The sequence below is a fragment of the Nicotiana tabacum genome, chromosome 13 (genome assembly GCF_000715075.1).
Source record: "Nicotiana tabacum cultivar K326 chromosome 13, ASM71507v2, whole genome shotgun sequence".
NCBI lineage: Eukaryota > Viridiplantae > Streptophyta > Magnoliopsida > Solanales > Solanaceae > Nicotiana > Nicotiana tabacum.
In genome coordinates this window covers 103,508,194-103,529,158 of record NC_134092.1, presented here as the reverse complement: position 1 = coordinate 103,529,158, position 20,965 = coordinate 103,508,194, and the positions used below count along the sequence as shown (strand labels likewise).

At 33.9% G+C, this 20,965-nt stretch overlaps 1 protein-coding gene across 1 annotated transcript; it reads right to left on the bottom strand.

Moving 5' to 3' along the window:
• Window positions 1-2,790: 2,790 nt before the first annotated feature.
• Window positions 2,791-6,542, bottom strand: LOC142168280 (uncharacterized). Its single transcript, XM_075228942.1, has 7 exons — window positions 5,420-6,542; window positions 5,139-5,335; window positions 4,853-5,072; window positions 3,343-3,938; window positions 3,181-3,251; window positions 2,954-3,129; window positions 2,791-2,864 (listed from the first exon to the last, which is right to left on the bottom strand). Exons 1-7 carry the CDS (start codon window positions 6,540-6,542, stop codon window positions 2,791-2,793), a joined length of 2,457 nt encoding a protein of 818 aa, XP_075085043.1.
• Between the last annotated feature and the right edge of the window lie 14,423 nt (window positions 6,543-20,965).

Genomic DNA, 20,965 nt, shown 5'->3' with positions numbered 1-20,965 from the left:
CTTCCGGGAATGCAAAGTAATCAGCTACATCCAAATGCATGAAGTCTAAATTATCTTCAGAAATAAAATTTGCTTCAGCATTTTTCTCAGTCTTCTTCAGGGAGACTTGATACAGCTCAACCAGATACTTTGGCGTACGACATGTACGTGACCAGTGCCATTTTCCTCCATATCTATAGCATGCATTTTCTACGTTTGCTGCTTGCACCGCTTCATACTTTTGTTCCTTCCTTTTTCACTGCTGGTGGTGGGGAGGGTTCTTTGGTGCATTATTATTACCACGATTAGAGTTTCCTCCCCGACCACGGCCATGACCACGACTGGGGCCACGTCCTCTTCCACGCTTAGCTTGGTGGAAGTTCGTCTCATTCACTTCAGGGAATGGACAAGAACCAGTAGGTCGGCTTTCATGGTTTTTCATTAATAGCCCATTATGTTGCTCGGCTACAAGAAGATGTGAGATAAGTTCAGAATACTTTTTGAATCCCATCTCTCGATATTGCTGCTGCAGGAGCATATTCGAGTCATGAAAAGTAGTGAAAGTTTTCTCTAACATATCATGATCAATAATATTATCATCAAATAATTTTAATTGGGAAATAATTCTGAACATAGCAGAATTATACTCACTGATAGATTAAAAATCTTATAGCCTTAAATGAGTCCAATCATATCGTGCCTGTGGAAGAACGACCATCTTCAGGTGGTCATATCTATCTTTCAAATTATCCCACAGTATGACTGGATCTTTAACAGTAAGATATTCCATTTTCAGGCCCTCATCAAGGTGATGGCGTAGGAATATCATTGCTTTAGCACGGTCTTAGTTTGATGCCTGATTTTTGTTCTTGATGGTGTCTGCCAGACCCATCGCATCAAGATGAATTTTGGCATCAAGCACTCAAGACATGTAGCTTTTGTCCGATATATCTAGGGATACAAATTCAAGTTTAGAAGGATTTGATATTATTTAAAAAAAGAAAGTCCGTACCTGTGATACTTTCAAAGTATTTGCTCGAGATGGCAAAGTCTCGTGCTGATAACGTGTTATAAAATAAAGACTGAGAAACTGATATATTATTCAAACTTCAAGCTTATGTACATAATGAATTGAAAACTCCTCTATTTATAGAAGAAATGAAGCAATTGCGAGGCTTTTCAGGAAGCAACTGGAAGGCTTTTCTTTAGCTGCTTGTAAGCTGCCTCTATGAGCTGCTTGCAACCTGCTTGTTTATTAAGAAGCTGCTGCAAATTATTTCATTGAGCTGCTTGCAACCTGCCTGCATCAGCTGCTTGTAGATAAACTTCAACAGAGTACTAAATGGATAATCTTCTTCAGGAAGATTATCTATAACGGAGTAATAAATGGACATCCACAATATAATTATTTTTATAACACATAATAAGATATATCAATTATTTGCAGTTTCGATACCCTAGGAGTGTTTATTTGTCGATTTGGTATGATTTTAAAAGATTTCGGTTCAATTATTTTTTTTCACTTTTAGAAATATTATGCAAATACCCTATTAAAATATATTCAATATGGTTAAGTTTTTCACTTTTAGAAATATTATGCAAATACCCTATTAAAATATATTCAATATGGTTAAGTTTTTCACTTTTTGATTTGTACGCTTTGGTAACTTTAGTTTTACTCTTTAAAGTTACATTCTATTAATTAAACTTGTAACTGTGAGAGAAATTGATTTTTCAGGCTCAAGCAAAAAAGAAACAACTAAAAGAGAAAAAATTAAATCAAAATAATAGTAATATTTCATTTTAAAATAAGACTTTCGTTTTTTAATTGAACAGAAAAGCATAACTGTCAAGTGAAGAGGAGCTCGATTATTGTACAAACTCCATTATCAGAGAAGGAGAAGTGAGAGACGAAGAGAGAGAAGATATCTAATCTATTGAAATGAAAATGTCTCACTTGTTTTATTCCAGAACCATCTATTTGTTTATATACAAGTGGAAGTGGCTATCAAGTAAATGCAAAATGTGGCTAGCTACAACAAAATGTGTCTATTACATATAAGAGTATAACATGTACAAAGAGGCTGCTTCAGCTATAGTTTATTAGGTCTATGCTGTCCAACACCCCCTCCCCCCAAGCTTGAGGGTGAGAGCACACTAAGCTTGCGAAACAGATAATGATGGAGGTGTCCTGGAAGAGACTTGGTTAATATATCAGCCACTTGTTCAGAACTGGGAACAAAATGAATTGAAACCAAGCCAGAATGCAGACTGTCGCACACATAATGGCAATCAATCTCGATGTGTTTTGTACGCTCATAAAAAATAGGATTTCGGGCAATATGAAGTGCTGCCTGACTGTCACAATAAACAGAGATAGGAGAGGATATCAACAAACCAAGATCAACTAGAATCCTAATCAGGCAAGAAATTCCAGCCACAACCATGCGCAAAGCTAGGTATTCTGCCTCAGCAGAAGATAATAAAATGGGGGGTTGCTTCTTACTCTTCCAAGATATAGGACAACCACCAAGTGTGATGTAATAACCAGTGACAGACCTTCGAGATTGGGCACAAGCATCCCAATCAGAATCAGCATAGGCCATAAGAGAACAATCAGAAGAATTGGAAAGCAAGATCCCAAGATCAGGAGCAACAGACAGATACCTAAGGACATGGAGAGCAGCCAACATATGAGAAATTTCAGGACCCTGTAAGAACTGGCTAAGGTGTTGCACAGAAAAGGCAATATCAGGCCGGGTATGTTGAAGAAAATTCAACTTCCCAATAATCCTCCTATAAGTGTTGGGATCAGATAGTGGCTCTCCCAAGTGGCTTTCCCATGTCAGCAACCAATTTGATGGAAGAATCAAGAGGTGTCAACACTGAGGAGAAATTTTGACACTAAAATTCAGAAGTAATGAATTTTGTTGGCTCATGACAAATCCCTGAGAAGTGTAAGTGACCTCCAAACCCAAGAAGTAATGAATGGAACCCAAATCTTTAATCTTAAATTGTGCATCTAGGAAGGCTTTGACACTGTCCAACTCAGAAATATTGTCCCCAGCCAACAAAATGTCATTAACATATACAGCCAACACAGTGAGAGACCCATCAACAGATTTTGTGAATAAGGAATAATCATTTTTGCTTGAAAATAAGCCTCTAAAGAGCAGAGCTTCAGACAGTTTAGAGAACCACTATCTAGAAGCCTGCTTGAGGCCATTCAAAGACTTCTTGAGCTTGCAAACTGGAGGAGAAGTAGAGGAAGACTGTGTAGAAGAAGCAGAAAGTTGCAAGCCAGGGGGAGCTTTCATGTATACTTCTTCATTTAGATCCCCATAAAAAAAAAGCATTATTTACATCCAGTTGGTAGACTGTCCAATCCTTTTTGGCAGTAAGGGAGAGGAGGCATTTAATGGTAGTAAATTTAACGACAGGGGAAAAAGTCTCATTGTAGTCAATACCCTTTTCTTGAGTATCCCCTCTAATCACCAACCTAGCCTTGTACGTCTCAATAGAACCATCAGATTTCTGCTTGATTTTATATACCCATTTGCAAGGAATGTACTTCTTGTTGGGAGGAAGAGGCACTATGTCCCAAGTGTGATTAGCCTCAAGAGCTTCAAATTCCTTTAGCATTGTCTCTTGCCAAGTAGGATGGGACGTAACCTGTTGGTAAAACTGAGGCTCATACAAGTGCAGTTCAGCGGTGGATAGCTTAGAGTTAGGAGGGGCAGAAGGTTGTATATTAGAACATGCATAATCAAAAAGATATGAAGGAGGATTACTCACCCTAAGGGACTTCTTAAGAGGTGGAGGATCACAAGGTGCAACAGAAGAGAAAAGATCAGGAAGAGGAGTAGATACATGGGCAGAAATTGGAGAAGATGAGGAAGTGGAGACTAATGGGGCAGAAGAGGTGGGTGAAGGAGTGTCAATAAAATCAGGAGATGGAGCTATGAAAATAGGAGAAGAAGGGGAAGCATAAGGAAAGACAAACTCATGAAATACAACATCCCTAGAATATAAAATGGAATGAGTGGATAAATTCAAGAGTTTGTATCATTTCTTTCCCCCAAGGATAACCAAGAAATAAATGGCCATAGATTGGAATTTATTCCTCCCAAACTTAGGTGAGGTGGAAAAACATAAGCAACCAAAGGATTTAAGATGATCATAGGAAGGAGGGTGACCATGAAGTTTTTCATAAGGTGAGATGTTATTCAAAACAGTAGAAGGGAATCTATTGACAAGATAGGTAGCAGTTAAGACACAATCACCCCAATATTTGGAGGGGAAATTAGATTGAAACAACAAAGCTTGAGATGTTTTCAGTAAGTGCTTATGTTTTCTCTCTACAACCCTATTTTATTGTGGGGTGTGGGGAATGGTGGTCTGGTTTAAAATACCTTGGAGAAAAAGAATTTGGCCTCAGAACTAGTACCAAGCTCAAAAGCATTATCAGATCTAAAACTTTGAATTGAAGTGTGAAATTGTGTGATTATCATAGAAGTAAAAGTTTTAATAACAGATAAAGCATTACCCTTGCATGAGAGTAGATGGGTCCAGGTGACTCTTGTAAACTCATCTACTAAAGTCAAGAAATATCTAAAACCATCATAGGTATTAGTGTTGTAGGGTCCCCAAATATCAATGTGTACTAATTGAAAAGGAGAAGATGTGTGGATGGAGCTATCAGGAAATGGTAATCTTTATTGCCTAGCCATAGGACAAATAAAGCAAATAAAAGATTGTTTAGAAGAAACCTTGCTAGAAACAAATGGAATATATTTCATTCTAGCAAAAGGTATGTGGCCTAGTCTTTAGTGCCAAAACAGATCAGTTTTATTGATACTAGAAATTGAATTACAATGGGGAGCAAGGGGAAGAGGAGTTACAGGATTAAGTGCAGAATTAAAAATATTACAAGACTGATTAGTAAAAACAGGACAAGAAGATGAAGTAAAATCAGAAACATTGTAAGCAGCAGATGGGACTGACATAGATGATGGAGCAGTATCATCAAGGTAGAGAAAATACAGACCATTAGTAGCTTTACCAATTTCCAGTGGCCTCTTCAGAGAAGGGCCCTGTAAATAGAAATTAGAAATGGTGAGTATTGCAAGACAATTAAGTTAAAGAAGAAGTTGATATACTGAGATCAAGTTGAATTGAAATGAAGGCACAAGAAGGACATTATGTAAGGTTATGTCAGCCCTAAGGTGTAAAGATCCAGTTGAGACAACTTTGACTTTATAGCCATTAGGAAGAGTGATTAAGAATGGCTTAGGTAATGGTTTTAAATGGCGAAGAAAATGTTTATGAGGTGTCATGTGGTTAGTAGCCCCAGAATCTAAAATCCAAGTATCATCACTTAACTGAGAAGATGCATAAATATAAAAATCTATAGAATTAACCACAGAATTTTTCAACAAACCTGCAAAGCGAGCATAGCCAAAAGTTTCTCCAGAAGAACCATTGATGTTGGTACCAGGAGAAATATTTGCTTGCTGTAGAAGAGAGACAAGATGATATTGCTCCTGGCGTAAACCATGAGTTGATGAAGTCCCGGGTTGGAAAAGAGGAGCTCGAACTGAAGACTCAATGGATGAAGTGTCAGCATGAACACATGAAGCAGACCTTTTAGACCGTGTGAATTTGAAATCAAGAGGGAATCCATGCAACTTGTAGCACTTCTCAATGGTGTGCCATGGCTTTTTACAATATTTGTAAGATATTACCACACCTTGCCCAGACTTTCTCGACTCAAACTGAACCCTTTGATTAAAAGTTTTTTGATTACCAGAAGGTGTAGAAGATGCAGAGAAAGAAACTGACTCATTAGAGAAGCCTGGTGTGTGAGAAGATTCCCTCTGTTTCTCATCAAGTTGTAGCATAGAATAAGCTCTTCTAACAGTAGGGAGTGGAGTCATCATAAGAATGTTACTCTTAATTGTAGAGTAAGATTCATTAAGGCCAGCTAAGAACCAAAATAACTTGAGTTCTTCAATAAACTTGGGTAATGCACCACAAGAACAAACAGGACCTACATATGCAGTACTCATTTCATCCCAAAGACTTCGCAACCTAGTAAAGTATGATGCAATATCTGAAGTCCCTTGAGAGATAGCGCCAATTTTCCTCTGAATCTGAATGAATTTGGACCCGCTAGACTGTCTAAATATTTCATTTATATCTAACCAGATTTCCCTAACAGTGTCGTACCCCAATTCACTGGTAGCAATCTCCCTAGAAAGAGAATTAGTGATCCAAGCGATCACCATATCATTGTACCTTTCCCAAAAGGGATAACAGGAAGAATCTACTGAAGGTTTACCATGCCGACCATTAATCAGGCCCAGTTTATTTTTGGCAGACAGAGAAACAAGCATACTTTTTCTCCATGCGACAAAACCAGTACCATCAAACGGAGGAGAAACTAAATGAGTACCAGGACTATCCGACGGATGAACATAGAAAGGGTGAGAAGGATCTAGACTAAAAGGAGCAAAACTCTCAGAGGAGACGGATGAAGACGTAGTTTCAGCATCTGTGGTCATGATAACAACTAGTATTTCTAAAATTAAATGATATTTCTAAGAAAGCTTCAAAGCATAATCACATATATACTGTAACGGATAGGAGTAAGATTAGATGATACCGCTCTTCCTCTGAAATGGTGAAAAACTGTCGAGGCTTTAAAATTCAGTCAAAACTCCATGGACAATATCAGAAAAGCTTCATATTTTGAAGTGATCGACCACAATATTCGTAAAACTCCAAATTTTGGAATATTAGGGTTTGTATGTGAAATCGAAACTTGTAGAACTAAGGTCGAGGGTAACATCGCTCGACTCAGACAAGAGAGCTAATACCGATTCTCGACTCTGATACCATGTCAAGTGAAGAGGAGCTCAATTATTGTACAAACTCCATTATCAGAGAAGGAGAAGTGAGAGATGAAGAGAGAGAAAATATCTGATCTATTGAAATAAAAATGTCTCACTTATTTTATTCCAGAACCATCTATTTGTTTATATACAAGTGGAAGTGGCTATCAAGTAAATGCAAAATATGGCTAGCTACTACAAAATGTGTCTATTACATATAAGAGTATAAGATGTACAAAGAGGATGCTTCAACAATAAATGGGCCATTGGTTTATTGGGCCTATGCTGTCCAACAAAGAAAACCCTAGACATAGTATTATTAGAAGGCAAATATTATGAGTTATCAAATTTAAAACGGATATATTTGCAATCATTATACCCATGATTAGAAAAGTCCCGTTTTTAGACTTGTTAGTCATCGAATATATAGAGAGACTATTTTTACCTGAGGTAGAGAGAGAGACTATTTTTACCTGAAGTTGAGCAATTGATGTTCGAAGTCCTAGACAACGCAAGTTAAACTCGAAGGCACAAAAATAATTGCTTTAAAGCTCAAAAATTAAATGCTCTAAGTGGACCAAGTAATTTTTTTACTTTAAATTATATTTGAATTATTCAAAGGTATGAAATTATTAATATTCTACTTAGTGCTGAAAAATGAAATCATTTCATGATGAATTTTGAAGAAGTATGTGCGAAGATATTTTTTACTTAAAAATAGTTTGAACTATTTAAAATGTATGAAATTATTTCATCATTGTAATTAATGGTAAGAAATTAAAATACTATATGGTGGTAATTTTAAAAATATTATGTAAACCTGAAAAACTTCCTAAAATATTACATAAATTTTTGTAAACGGTAAAGATGCGTGCAAGATGGAATTAAACAACATTGTTAAAAATAAGTTCAAATAAGATTATATGCAAATCTATATATCATACTATATTATAAGTGTGAAAACTTTTAGGTTAAGTTATTTTACTAAAATATCTTTCAAAAACTGAATGACTAAATTACCCTCTACTTAATAATTTATTTAGTAATTTAATTTATTGTTATTATATATGCAATATTATGAAGAACTCAATAGTCATTTTTTCTTCTTCTTTCCGTTGTCTAATATATCAGTAGTTACTTCTTTAATACTACCTCTTAATTAGCCTCCCACTATTCCCCCTCTTTGATTTTCTTATTTAGCTTCCATAACCTATCAAATTTCTATGTCAAGTTATTATCCATAATACTTCAATATTTGCAAGTAGCAACAGATGTTAATGCAAAGAACAAAGATCAAATAACGAAAGCGGAGAATTAGACAATCGATAACATTCTATATGAGTTACAAAGTGTTTTTAATGTATATGGGTTTGTTGCACTTCTTTTGTTCTTTTATTTAGTATTTTAAATTTTCTCTGAATGTTTTGGTGAAATATTTAGATGCTTGCAATTATAGTCATATCATGAATATTCACTCTTTTTGATGATGATCTTGGACTAGACGCAATATTTAGTCTTGATATGTTTATCATGGCTATCATTTATAAAAGTCATACTAATAACTAGCCTTTACAGTTATTATAAAATATTGAATGTCAAGATTGAATTGCTCACAAACTGCATGTCTGTTCATGTCATCATTGCTTGTGTGAAAAATAATTATTTAAAATTTCAAAATATAAATATCATGGGATGGGAAAACGTTTATTCCATCCTATTTCTTCCCCATCAGTAGCTAGCACTTTTGTTTGTTAATTGTATTTTAGGTTGATACTGACGCATATTTCTCTTTCTTATCCGATGTTCAAGTTTGTTATTTTCACAAGCACTATGTTTGTTTATATCATTTTTCTCTATTGTCATTTATTTGAGATCAATCGTTTTATTTTTAAACTAAGACAAATCGCTATAACCTATTTCAAATTGAGTATAGAATTATATGAAATTTGAATTTATTCCTCTATCTAAGTTAATTAACTAGCAAGAGTTGTAAACATTTTGTGTTGTGTTTGTCCTTAATATATGTGGATATTACATCTTGATGTTTAATATTCTTTTATGAAGGTTTGATTTTCTTTGTTTTTTTGATACTAATCTTCCAATTTATATTATTTGTATTTATCGATGTGGGAGATATATTAAAAGTACGAAAATCCATAGCAAAATATCATTCACTTTTTTTACCATTTGAAAATAGAGTTCACACTAAACAAAATGATAATTTTATTATTTTTTAAATATTTAAAAGTGGTAATTTAATTAATTTTATAATATTTAAAAATATTTATTAAATTAATTTTCTAATATTTAGGACTTTTGATAAACTAAAATTTGCCTATTACAGTTTTCATAGTTGAATTAGGCTATCACATGCCTAATATTTTTTACTTTGTCTAATATTTAAGAGATTTAAAGTGGATTAATTATAGAGTTGTTATCTACTTTCTCTGAATCCATCTGAAACATGAGCTGTCCGAATTATGATTCTAGGATTCTTAAATCGGTGTAACCATTCAAATTTATTCGTAAAGTAAGGAAGACAGCTTAGAAGCTTGATTAATAATTTCTATTTGTAGCTATTCTTAAAATTTAATTGCGTAAGTATTTTTACAATATTTAATTGGCTAGTCTTAGGTATTTATATTGCTATAAATTATCTCATTAATGAAAAAATAAAAATTTTAAATTTAAATTATTCATAAATATAAAAAGATAATATTTTTATTGAGACAGACAAATCAACAAAAACAAAAAGAAAGATTAGGAGTAAATTTTATTTATTGTTGGTTTTACATGAAACAAATAGGAAAAAAGAAAACCGGGATATAAACGATGTTATATATTTATTTATATAAAGGAAAACTATAAATATGAGATGTGGGCTAACCATTCGAGTTTTGGTGTTGTTTTACTATCTTGTGTCAAATTTATAAAGGGGCCCGATCTTAATAGTCTGCCATCACTTTGATTTTGGTGCCCACTTCTACTAAGATGGGCTACTATGATGTAATTCTGTTCAGTTACTCTTAATTAGTTCTTCAAGTTTGTAGGATCTACTGCTAAAATTTCGACAATTTGATGCTGACATTTGGTTATATAAATTGGATTGAGAAAATTATTTGGAGATGCCTTTGAATACTTTAAGTTTTGATGACTCCCATTCTAACATGTATTGTTGAATAGTTTTAACCTATGAGTTTCTTAGTTACCATCATTTTATTGTGTAATCTCACTAGATTCTTAACACTCAAGCAGGATAGTTCTTTTTTTTCTTTTTCGTTTCTCATTAGGGGAATTCAACATGAGAAAGTAGACAGAGGGGTAGAAAATTCCAACTTGTGATGTTCGAAGTTTGATATTTTGGCTATTGAATTGTCTTTGTAAAACTAGCATAGTAAAGAAAGTCAACAATAGATTATTTTAATCTTAATTAATTGTAAAAGAAAAAGGGCAAAACCTCAGACTAAGCAACTCCTTGAAAAGGCCCGTTCAAGGTAAAGTTTCCGGCAAAATGCCAGGGTTGGTCATGGACAATTTAAGCCCACCTTGACTGGCTCCTTTTAGGGGTGTTCAAAATCGAAACGAAACCGAAAACCGAACCACAAAAGTAGTTTAATGGCTTATTGGTATTGAATTATCGGATTGGGAATGGATTAAAATTTTATTATTAACGGCTTATCGGTTTGGGGGCAGATTATTCAATTTTCTTATCGGATAAACCATATACATCTTAAGATATATATATATATATATATATATATATATATATATATATATATATATATATATATATATGTAATAAAAATCCCTTCCACAGTTCTTTTCCTATCAACAAATTATTGATTTGAAAATCTCGTCTCTTACTGGCAAATGAATTATGATGGAGATAGGTCGTTTCTGTCTCCTGATATATACAATGTGCATTTGTGGGTATGTACTTGTATACTCTGTGCGCATTTTTGACTTGCTTCACCAGGAACTAATTCATTGTCAACCACTTAATACATTTCAAACTCTAGCTTGTCGCTCAAGTATCTTAGCTTATAAATGTTCAATTGTAATTTGTCAATTGCTGATAGTTACTGGAGATGGCAAATAAGGCGGCGACTTTTGCTCAACAGTTGGGTACTACCTAAGTTGCCGGACAAAAACGAGATAAATTGTCAAGAATGTAGACTTTTAGGTGAAGGTAGAATATTCGATGATTGGATTCATAACAAGTATGCCTCTGAAAATGAGATTCTTGGGCAGGCTATTGATATAGACACAAGAGGTTGGAAGGACAACTAGGCAGATAAACCGGCTGATAACCGCCCGATATCTTATCGGGTTGCTAGCGAATTAATATATTTAAAAGCCGATAATCGATAAGACGAACCGTTAAGAGTAAATAACCGCCTGATCCACCCGATAAGCAGCCCTAGCTCCTTTGCATCATACAATTTCAGCCATTGAAATATGAAATTGCTTCTCCAAAAGAGCGTTTAATTTCAATGGCTAAAATTGCAGAAAAGAAGAGGAGTACTTAACTTAAAAAAATAATCATACTCTATTCTTTTCTCTCTTTCGATATTTTAGTATACTTGGCCAATGCAAGCTAACAGAATAAATCAAAATTTTATATTTGAACGATCGTAACATTACAAGTTCAGGTCATAGTAAATTTTGCTACTACTATTTTTTAGTTGAACTTTCTCAATTGCTTTATAGAGCAAAATAAAACAAAAAATACATTAATTGCTAAAAATGGTTATCCAAAACAAACTAGTACGAGTACTAACATTCAACACTCCCACATCGAAGCCAGAGTTGTCAGAAGAATATGAGGCCAAGAGAATTCTCAAAAACAGATAGTCAAGAAGCAGAAAGTCAAGCAAGATATACAAATGGCAGGAAATGTGAGGAGTCAGAGCATAGGATCCAGTGGTGATAGTTACTCTATATTTCAAGAGTAGTCAAACCCTTTGACAATTCAATTACTTTGACCCAAAGAAAATGAAATGAAATTAATTGCACAAACCTACATCAAGAAAACTACAAATCAAAAGAAACCAAACCATACAATTCCTCACAGCAATTCTTTGACCTTTCAACACCATTGATTTGGTGTAAATGCCTCCTTTTATGGGTCCATTTCCTTATATCAAAGCCCATTCTTTCATTGGTTTATACTCCCTCAGTTTCAATTTATGTGGACATATTTTCTTTTTAGTTCGTGCAAAAAAGAATAATTTTTTTCCTTATTTAGAAACAATTTACCTTTATGCAATGATTTATAACTATACAAAATATATGTTCATCATTTTACATCACAAGTTCAAAAGTGTTCTCTCCTTTTTTAAATTTCGTGTTAGTCAAATGAATTCACATAAATTTAAACGGAAGGAGTATTGTTATTATTAGTACTCCATTCGTCTCAAAATAAGTGTCATATTTTGCTTTTCAAAAGTCAAAGGTGAGAGAAGCTAAGTATGAGTTTTCTGCCCCTTCTTGGATGAGGGAAATGAAGGATTTAATGAGCATTGGGGATTGACCTTTATGTGCAAAATATAAGTTATACCATTAAGGCATTAACCTACTATTCAATCTTCTTCTATGAATAAAAATCATGGACTAAAGAATTTCCTATTCATACATATTAATGTGCTTCTAGATTTAATACATGAAAATAAAATAAAATTTGACATTAAGTTGTCAATCTGTTACCACTCGTGAATATTAGTGCTATATATTTTTTTTAATATGTGGGGATCAGGATTCAAAATCCTCTCGGATCCAATATTATCCAAACTTCGCAACGACATCTTCATTTCCTTATACAATAATAGTATTATTTAACTTGACTATGGCAATAAAGAAAAGAAGTTGCTTCTGATAAGAGCTGATAAAAACAAAGTTCAAACGCTTCACGAGCAATTTCAAGGAAATTTAGTCATTTGCAAAATGTTACAGCCAATCTTGTAAGAAGTTAAATAAAATCTGGAAAATATTTAATACAGCTAATATGTGTGTGTATGTGTGTTTAATGTGTTGTATATAGATCCATTTTCACAGCTTCTTAATTAAATGAAAATATTGCTAGTATAACATCACTTTGCATTTTCTTCTATATGGCTTCCAGCCTATCACATATCTGTCTATATGTATAAATCATTTAACGTTAGTATAAAATAAGCAGAATTCATGCTTTCCACGGCAAGGAATGGTTTGACATGAAAATCGCAGTATAACCAAAATTGATCTTTAATTACAACCCCATTTAACTAAAATGATATCCTTTTAAAATTCATTTTCTTGAAAGTTGCAACTCGAGGTGAAAGGTTTTTACAATCTTCCCTGTTAAAATGGAGGAAGACAATCCAACTGTTTTTGGGGTATGAGTCGCGTCTTCAATCAGTGCCAAAAATATGGCACAATAATTTATTTATATGTATAGAAAGAATATGAGAAAAAAATTAAGAAATCAAAATATTGAAGAAATCATATACTGTATTAATAGACCAAGTAGTATAAAATAAAAGACTAATGTATTAGTATGTGTTTGGACAACGTGAAAATGACATTATACACAATTTTTTATTTTTATTTTTATAGGGATTCGGCTTGGCCAATTCCCGATTTGACACATTGAAAGATAACGAGGAATATGGACAATTTTATGATAAACTGTTAACTAATTACGAACATTAATTCCTTCATAAAAACTCAATATAGGTTTAAAAAATGACAAAAATAGTATTAAAGTGGACGTTAAAAAGAAAAAAAGAGGCTTTAAGTGGTGTCTAATCAGTTAAGTAATAGATGTTAAACTCAAATTTGGTTAATGGGGTTAGGTAAAGCTTGATAATGAAAATTCGTATTTGGCGTATTCCAGATTGGACCAGAGTCGAGTCAGCTAGGAAAATTCTTATGCTCATATCGCCAATCAAATCTTGTAAGATTTTCTTAATTAATAACGAAATTACACAAGAAAGGAAATTAACTATTGATTAAGCTAGAGTTAATAATTGTTGCGTGTTTTTGCATCTGGCGATTAGGAGATAAAAGAAACACAGGAAAATAAATTAATTGTTATTCCCTAACAAAAAGGATTCAAACTCTAATGCTTACCTATCTTAACAAACTTTTGACTATATTTTTTTTTGGACTTCTGGTGCATGCTTGGACATTCTAATTATTAATATTTCAAAAAATCAAACGACCATTACCTTCCAGATGATTTTATTTCATAATATTTGTTTTATGTGTTACATGTCGTTTTTTCTTGTGGGACTAAACTGAATTTGTTGTTGTTATATGTGTTACATGTCATTTTTGATTTTTAACTAATGATATTAGTAAAAAGATCAACACTCAAAAGTAGAAACTACCTGATTAGATAGCGCAAAGAAACAGAAAATCAATGGTCTTGTTATATTAAGAAATTTGCACAAAGTAATAGGCTTACAGCCCAACACAATGTAGTCATAATTTTTTAGTTTATATTCGCGGAGCCAACATCTTTTTTGCAACATTACATATACACTCTTATATATTATTACACATTACTCATATGCCTATAAAAAATGTATCTTATCTTGTATAAAAGTTATGATAGTATAAATATGTATCAACCTTGTATAAAAGTGTATAACAATGTATACAAATATATAAACATCGCTAGCTGCAATAACAAACTTTAATGATTTTTTGTTACAATTCTTGTTGAAAGCCAGTCTAAATCTCCACCAAATGACTTTATTTTATAGACAACCTCCTTAGACTATTTTAACTAGTCTAACAACACTCTGTCCAAAGTTTTCACAAAAATTAGTTTTAAATTAAATCCAATTTCTTTAAGCTTGTTCAAAAATGGCAAATTATATTTTAAATCTAATTTTCACCATCCAAATCTTACAAAATTAGTACTCTAACCACGATTTGAGCTTCAAACATAATAATAAATCGAGCTTGCCAACTGTAAAGCCCCGAAAAAAAAGGTTTTGCTAAGTATTATATTCTCGCTCAAGCTCTAAGTTGGACACAAAGGTATGTGAAAAGTTATGAAGGTATAAAATGTATAAATCTTATGTTTTGAAGGTTGAATGGATGGTAATAAGAGGAGAAAAGTAAATTGGAATATATTGGAGTTGTTTAAGGGATGAAAATGACCTTAGCCTCACATAACCTACGTTTCAATGAGCATATCTATCAATATAAAATGATTTGAGATTTGAGCTATATATAAAAGAAAGACATTGAAGTCTAGTTTCTCACAGTTCGAACCATTTTCGTTTCTATATTCCTATAAAACGTTATATGCATTTTACTGAAGATTGTCCTGTCAAAAATAATGGGCCGCGTTTTTGGGCGCCCAGGGGTACGCCGGGCGCGAGTTAGAATGCCAAAACCAGAAATAATTTTATTTGAGTGTCGTGGGTAGCGCTGGGCACGGACGGTGATGCCAAAGGCGTGAAATTAAAATAAAAGGGACGGGGAGAAGGAAAATAGCTTCATTTTTTAAAAAATAACCCCCCCCCCCATCCTCAAGTCATCCAAGGGTTCTCATACTACCTAAGATTTTAATGCGATTAACATTAGAATACTACTTCCAAACACCAATTTAAATAATATTCCATCTCGAAATCGCTAGATTCTCAACAAGAACTCAAGAACAAGGTCTCTCCGCTAACCTAGGGTTTCGCGATTCAAGGTATGTTTCGTAACCGTTTTCAACCACAATTGTTAGAGAGGTTTATGGTTGATATTTATTCCTAGAAACTGCTACAAGAACATAGAGTAACGATGAATCCTAGAAGGAGAAAAGAATCAAACCTAGGGTTCTATATTTTGGAAATCTTAGAACTTCTAGTATTGATTCTTAAATTAGCTATGTATATATAGATTTATTTGGTGAGTTGAACCCATTGGGTTGGAGAAAACGAAGATATGCAAAAGTAAGGAATCAAGGTGAGTAGAGACAATGCTTTTACTAAAGTTTTCTTCTTACAAAGATCATGCCATAAGTTATTGTTAGACTGTATAGGATGTTAATGTGGGCTCTGAATGGAATGACTGGACTCACATTATCCATTAGAATTGTAGAAAAGATCTTAGATGATTATCATAGTTAATAACTCAAGAATAGTGTGTTGTTCCATAAATCATGTCTCATACATTCATGACTTGCATATATTACTTTAATGTATAGACTATGAGAATTTCTTTCACAAGATTTTATGGAACTGTTTTGATGAGAACTATGAAGATATATTATTGTTTTAAATTTTGTGATCCAAGAATTACTCAAAATAATATTTTGGGAGTTTTCTTATATCTTTAAGAAGGGTACATAGCCTCTAGTAGTTTATGTTACCCCGAAACTACTCATACCAGAGTAGAAAATTAGTGTGTCGTTGGTTCTGGTACAATGATATAAGTGCTCTGATAAGGCACAATAACACGAGCGTGCTAGAACCTTAAGCTATGAGGCACCACAGGAATGCAGTCCAGGCGATCGGGCTGGGATCATCCACCATACCGATCATATGGTGATATTTTCAGAACAAGAATCATAAAGAATATCAGAATCAATGGAACTCTCCAGAAATAAAAATGCTTTAGAAAATTTACAAGGATTGTTTCGTGAAAGGTTGTATATTTATCTATTTGAGTTTTATATTATTATTATTTTCAGAAAAGAAACTAAAAGAAACGAAAGAGAATTTTAATGAATGACATCAATAAATATATGAGTTGTCTGTTTCAACTCTTTATCATAAGCTTTTAGAATTTTATTTTATCATACTTCTTTCAGAGTCTCATTTCAACTTTAGGGGGAGAATTGTTTTACCTACCGAGTATCGTTGTGGTGTAGTGACGTTCTCTTAATGGGAACCTACATTGACCTATATTAATGTAGGCACATATTTTGCAGGTAAGCAGGCTAGAAGCTAGGATATTCTCCTCCCATTACCAGTAAACTTGGTGAACTCCATTTTGGTTCATGGAGTTTGTTGACTCTAGGATTTTGTCTTAATATTAAGTATTTCTTAGAGGCTTCATAGACAGAGTCATAACAGAGTCATGGGTGTCCACTTTGCATTACATTTATTTTTCAACGTATTCCAGATAACAAAATTAATTTCTTTTCAGACTATTATTTCGATTAAAGATTCAGAAAATAATTTACTTTAAATCAATTCGAATTGTGTTGAGATGCATTACATAACAGAAATAGAACAGATAGAAAAGCCAAGATGGTTCGCTCGGTCAAGATAAGGCACCGAGTGCCTGTTACGACTTGGTTAGAAATCGGGTCGTGACATCAATTATTAATTCCTAGTGTGTAGCGAAGACCAACTAAGTAGTAGTGACCTACTACGCTATCATTTTAATTGTAACATCTCGATTATTAATTAGATTGCTATTGAAAGTAAATAAATGAATAATTTTCTTTAACAAATCATTTAGGATATCAAATGCATAACATAAGCATTTGAGGGGGTGGGTATTGATAATATTGGACCTGCATAGTTTAGTTGGTCATGAGGTAGCCTAATTGTATACCCCACCCAATTATATATTTTCTACTGAATTTATTTTATTTGTCTTGTGATATATATATATATTACTTTGGAATATTCTGAAAATAAGAACATAACCAATATTTTTCCCTTTTTCATCTTTTTTGTTCTCTCTCTTTCCATCAATGTTAGAGTTACGGTTTGCTCAGTTCATCTACAAATTGTGAGATAATTTCTCATATTAACATGGTATCAGAGCCCAAAATCGGTCGATTTTGGCTCCGATCTTCTAATCGATAGTAGTTTCATCAATTTTCACCGGAGGGTTCTTCTTCGTCAGTTTTTTGGATTCGATTTCGCTGGGTGTCTGCACATTTCTAGGTTTCGGTGGACACTTTACAATTTTCTGTTGTAGTTCTCTGACGCGTTTGGGTCAATTTACAGTAGTCGTTGGTATTTTGCTTGTTCGGTGGTCGCTCGCAACTAGTTGCTGGGTTTCTCGACAATTTTCAAGGCCTTTACTCTTTAAGGTCGCAAAGGAGGATGGTAACTCTTTCAATCACACCATTCCTGTCAAATATTGTTCGAATTTATCCTATATAGGGTTTGTTAGTGAACTTTGCATATCTAGGGTTTCGTTATAGGTAGTCCTAAAGTGAGTTTATCTTCTATTATTGGGGGTTTCGATAATTTCACTATCCCTATTTCTCATCCCTTTTATGTACGTCACTCGGACAATCCGAGAAATCATCTGGTGTCTCCCCCGTTTTGATGGAACTAATTTTGTCAATTGGCGTAAATATATGTTGACGACTTTTTCTACCAAAAATAAGCTAGGTTTCATCACTGGTAGGATATCCAAACCATACGTTGATTTACCTTACTATCAATTTTGGAAACGATGCAATGACATGATTATTTAATGGATAACTAATTCATTGTCTAGAGACATAACAATAGTGTAATGTGCTTTGATACTACTAAGGATATGTGGATTGAAAGTAATGAAAGTTTTGGTACTTCAAATGGCTCTAAGTATATCCAGATCCAAAGAGAAATTAGTGCCGCATCTCAAGGATCCTTAGATATTGCAACCTATTTCACTAAGTTGAGAGGTCTCTTTGATGAACTTAGTACTACTTATGTTGAACCAATGTATTTTTCTGGAGCATTACCTATGTTTATTGAGGAGAAGAAGATATATCAGTTCCATAGCGATTTAAATGAATCATACTCCACCTGAAAAAGTAATATCCTGGTGATGCCATACCTTCGTTCCTTGAGCAAAGCATATTCTATGTTTCAGCATGATGAGAAACAAAAAGAGATTTCTACTCCAATTCTCAGCCTTTTAACTGATTCTGTCACTTTTACTTCTTTAACTGGTCCTATCAACAACCATAGGGGTTTCAACCAGAGGGTTCGGTTTGATTCAAAGAAAACTTTTGGTCCATCTTGTAGTGTGACATGCAAATACTGTAAAAATTTTGGACACACCATTGATAAATGTTACAGGCTGCATGATTTTCCTTTAGACTTCAAGTTTACAAAAAGTAGAAAATTTGTAGCTTGTGTTCAGTCTGAGAGTTCTGATCCAAGTTTTGGCTTTCTCCATCCCACTCCTTCTGATATTGCTGGTCATGGATTTACCAAGGAACAGTATCAACATCTTATGACTTTGCTCCATCAAGTCCACACTTCTCCTATCTCCTATCCTGAAAGCATTGGTGTTGACAACACAGGATTTGCCAATTTTGCACATGTGTAAAACCGCCCTGAGGTTCATTCTGCTGCATTTCATGTATCTGTAGTATCAAAATTAGGTATAAATCCTTAGATCATTGACTCTGGTACTATAAATCACATGACCCTACACAAACACATTCTTCATAACCTCAAACCTTTAACCCCACCTTTCCTAATAACTTTACCTAATAGATATAAGGTAAAAGTCATATATGTTGGGTCAACAGTATGAGAACAACTACGGGGTTCTTGAACAAAGAATTTCCTTTCACCTATTTGGGTTGTCCTATCTTTTTCGGAAAGAAGAGAATTGTCTACTTCGATGACCTTGTGGCTAAGATAGCAAAGAAACTTAATGGATGGCAAGAGAAGTTACTATCATATAGACGCAAACTAACTTTAGTTAAACATGTTTTGCAGGCTATTACCACTTATACTCTTGTAGCAATGAACCCTCCCAAGGCTACTTACAGAACTCTTGAGAAATACTTTGCTAATTTTTTCGGGGGTTCAAAAGACGACAAGACAAAATATCACTGGAGCTTTTGGGCTAGACTATGTTATCCTATAGAGGAGGGGGTATTGGTATAAGGAGACTGGAGGATATTGCAGACACATTTGCTATCAAAAGATGGTGGAATTTCAGAACAAAGCAAAATTTGTAGATAGACTTCCTTAGAGCAAAATATTGTTCTAGAGGACATCCTGTTGCTCTTAAAGGAACAACTAAACAATCTCACATTTGGAGGAAAATGATGCATATAACGGAAAAGGCATATTCTAACATTTTTTGTATGATTAACAAAAGAGAATACACCTTTTGGTGGGACAATTGGACATGTAAAGGGCCACTGGCAAATTACTTTCCATTTGTCACTAGATCTGCAAAGCCGAAGGTTAAAGAATTTATACGCTAAGGTAGCTGGGATATTCATAAATTGAATGAAGCATTGCCATACAACATTATACAACAAGTATTGGTAGTTGGCATTGGAGATCAATACAAGAAAGATTATACAATTTGGGAACCATCAGCTAATGGAAATTTCTCCAACTCTTCAGCATGGCAGTCCATTAGAAGAAGGAAACCTCGTGACAGGATACTACACAGGGTATGGAATAAAAACATACCCACAAAAATATCCTTTATGGCATGGAGACTATTTTATAATAAGCTTTCTTTTGATGAGATTATTTCTAGATTTGGAAAGCAGTTGGTATCTAGACGTGTAGTGTAGAGCCCAAGTGTGAGACAATCCAACATGTTTTTGTAGAAAGTGATCCTGTCAATTTATTATGGAAATAATTTGGTGATCCTTTGGGAGTAAATGGGCAGGGGAATAATGTTAGAAGTTCAATAGCTCACTGGTGGGGAACTAGGCCCATGAATGGCGTTCACAAGTATTTACTACAGGTCACTCCTATATTTATTATTCAGGAAATTTGAAAAAGTAGGTGCTCATGAAAATATGGCACACAAAAGAAATATGTGCGCAGTAGCATGTTCCATAACATCTACTGGAATATTTCAGCAGCTCTGAGAATAAGTATCTCCACATGTGATTTTACATGGCCTTGGTCTAGACTTTGTGCTGATGTTGAGAGGCTAAAACCTATTCAAAGAATAATACCAGTCAAATGGATCATGCTAGAAAATGAAAAAATAAAATTGAATACTGATGGAAGTTTTATGGAGAATGGAGAAAAGTAGGCATAGGAGGAATTCTGAGGAATGAATTTGGGGACCTTATAATCGTATTCGCAATACCAGTTCAATGCAAAAGCAATAACTTTGCAGAAGCTCTTGCAGCTAGAACTGGTTTGCAGCTGTATTTACAACAT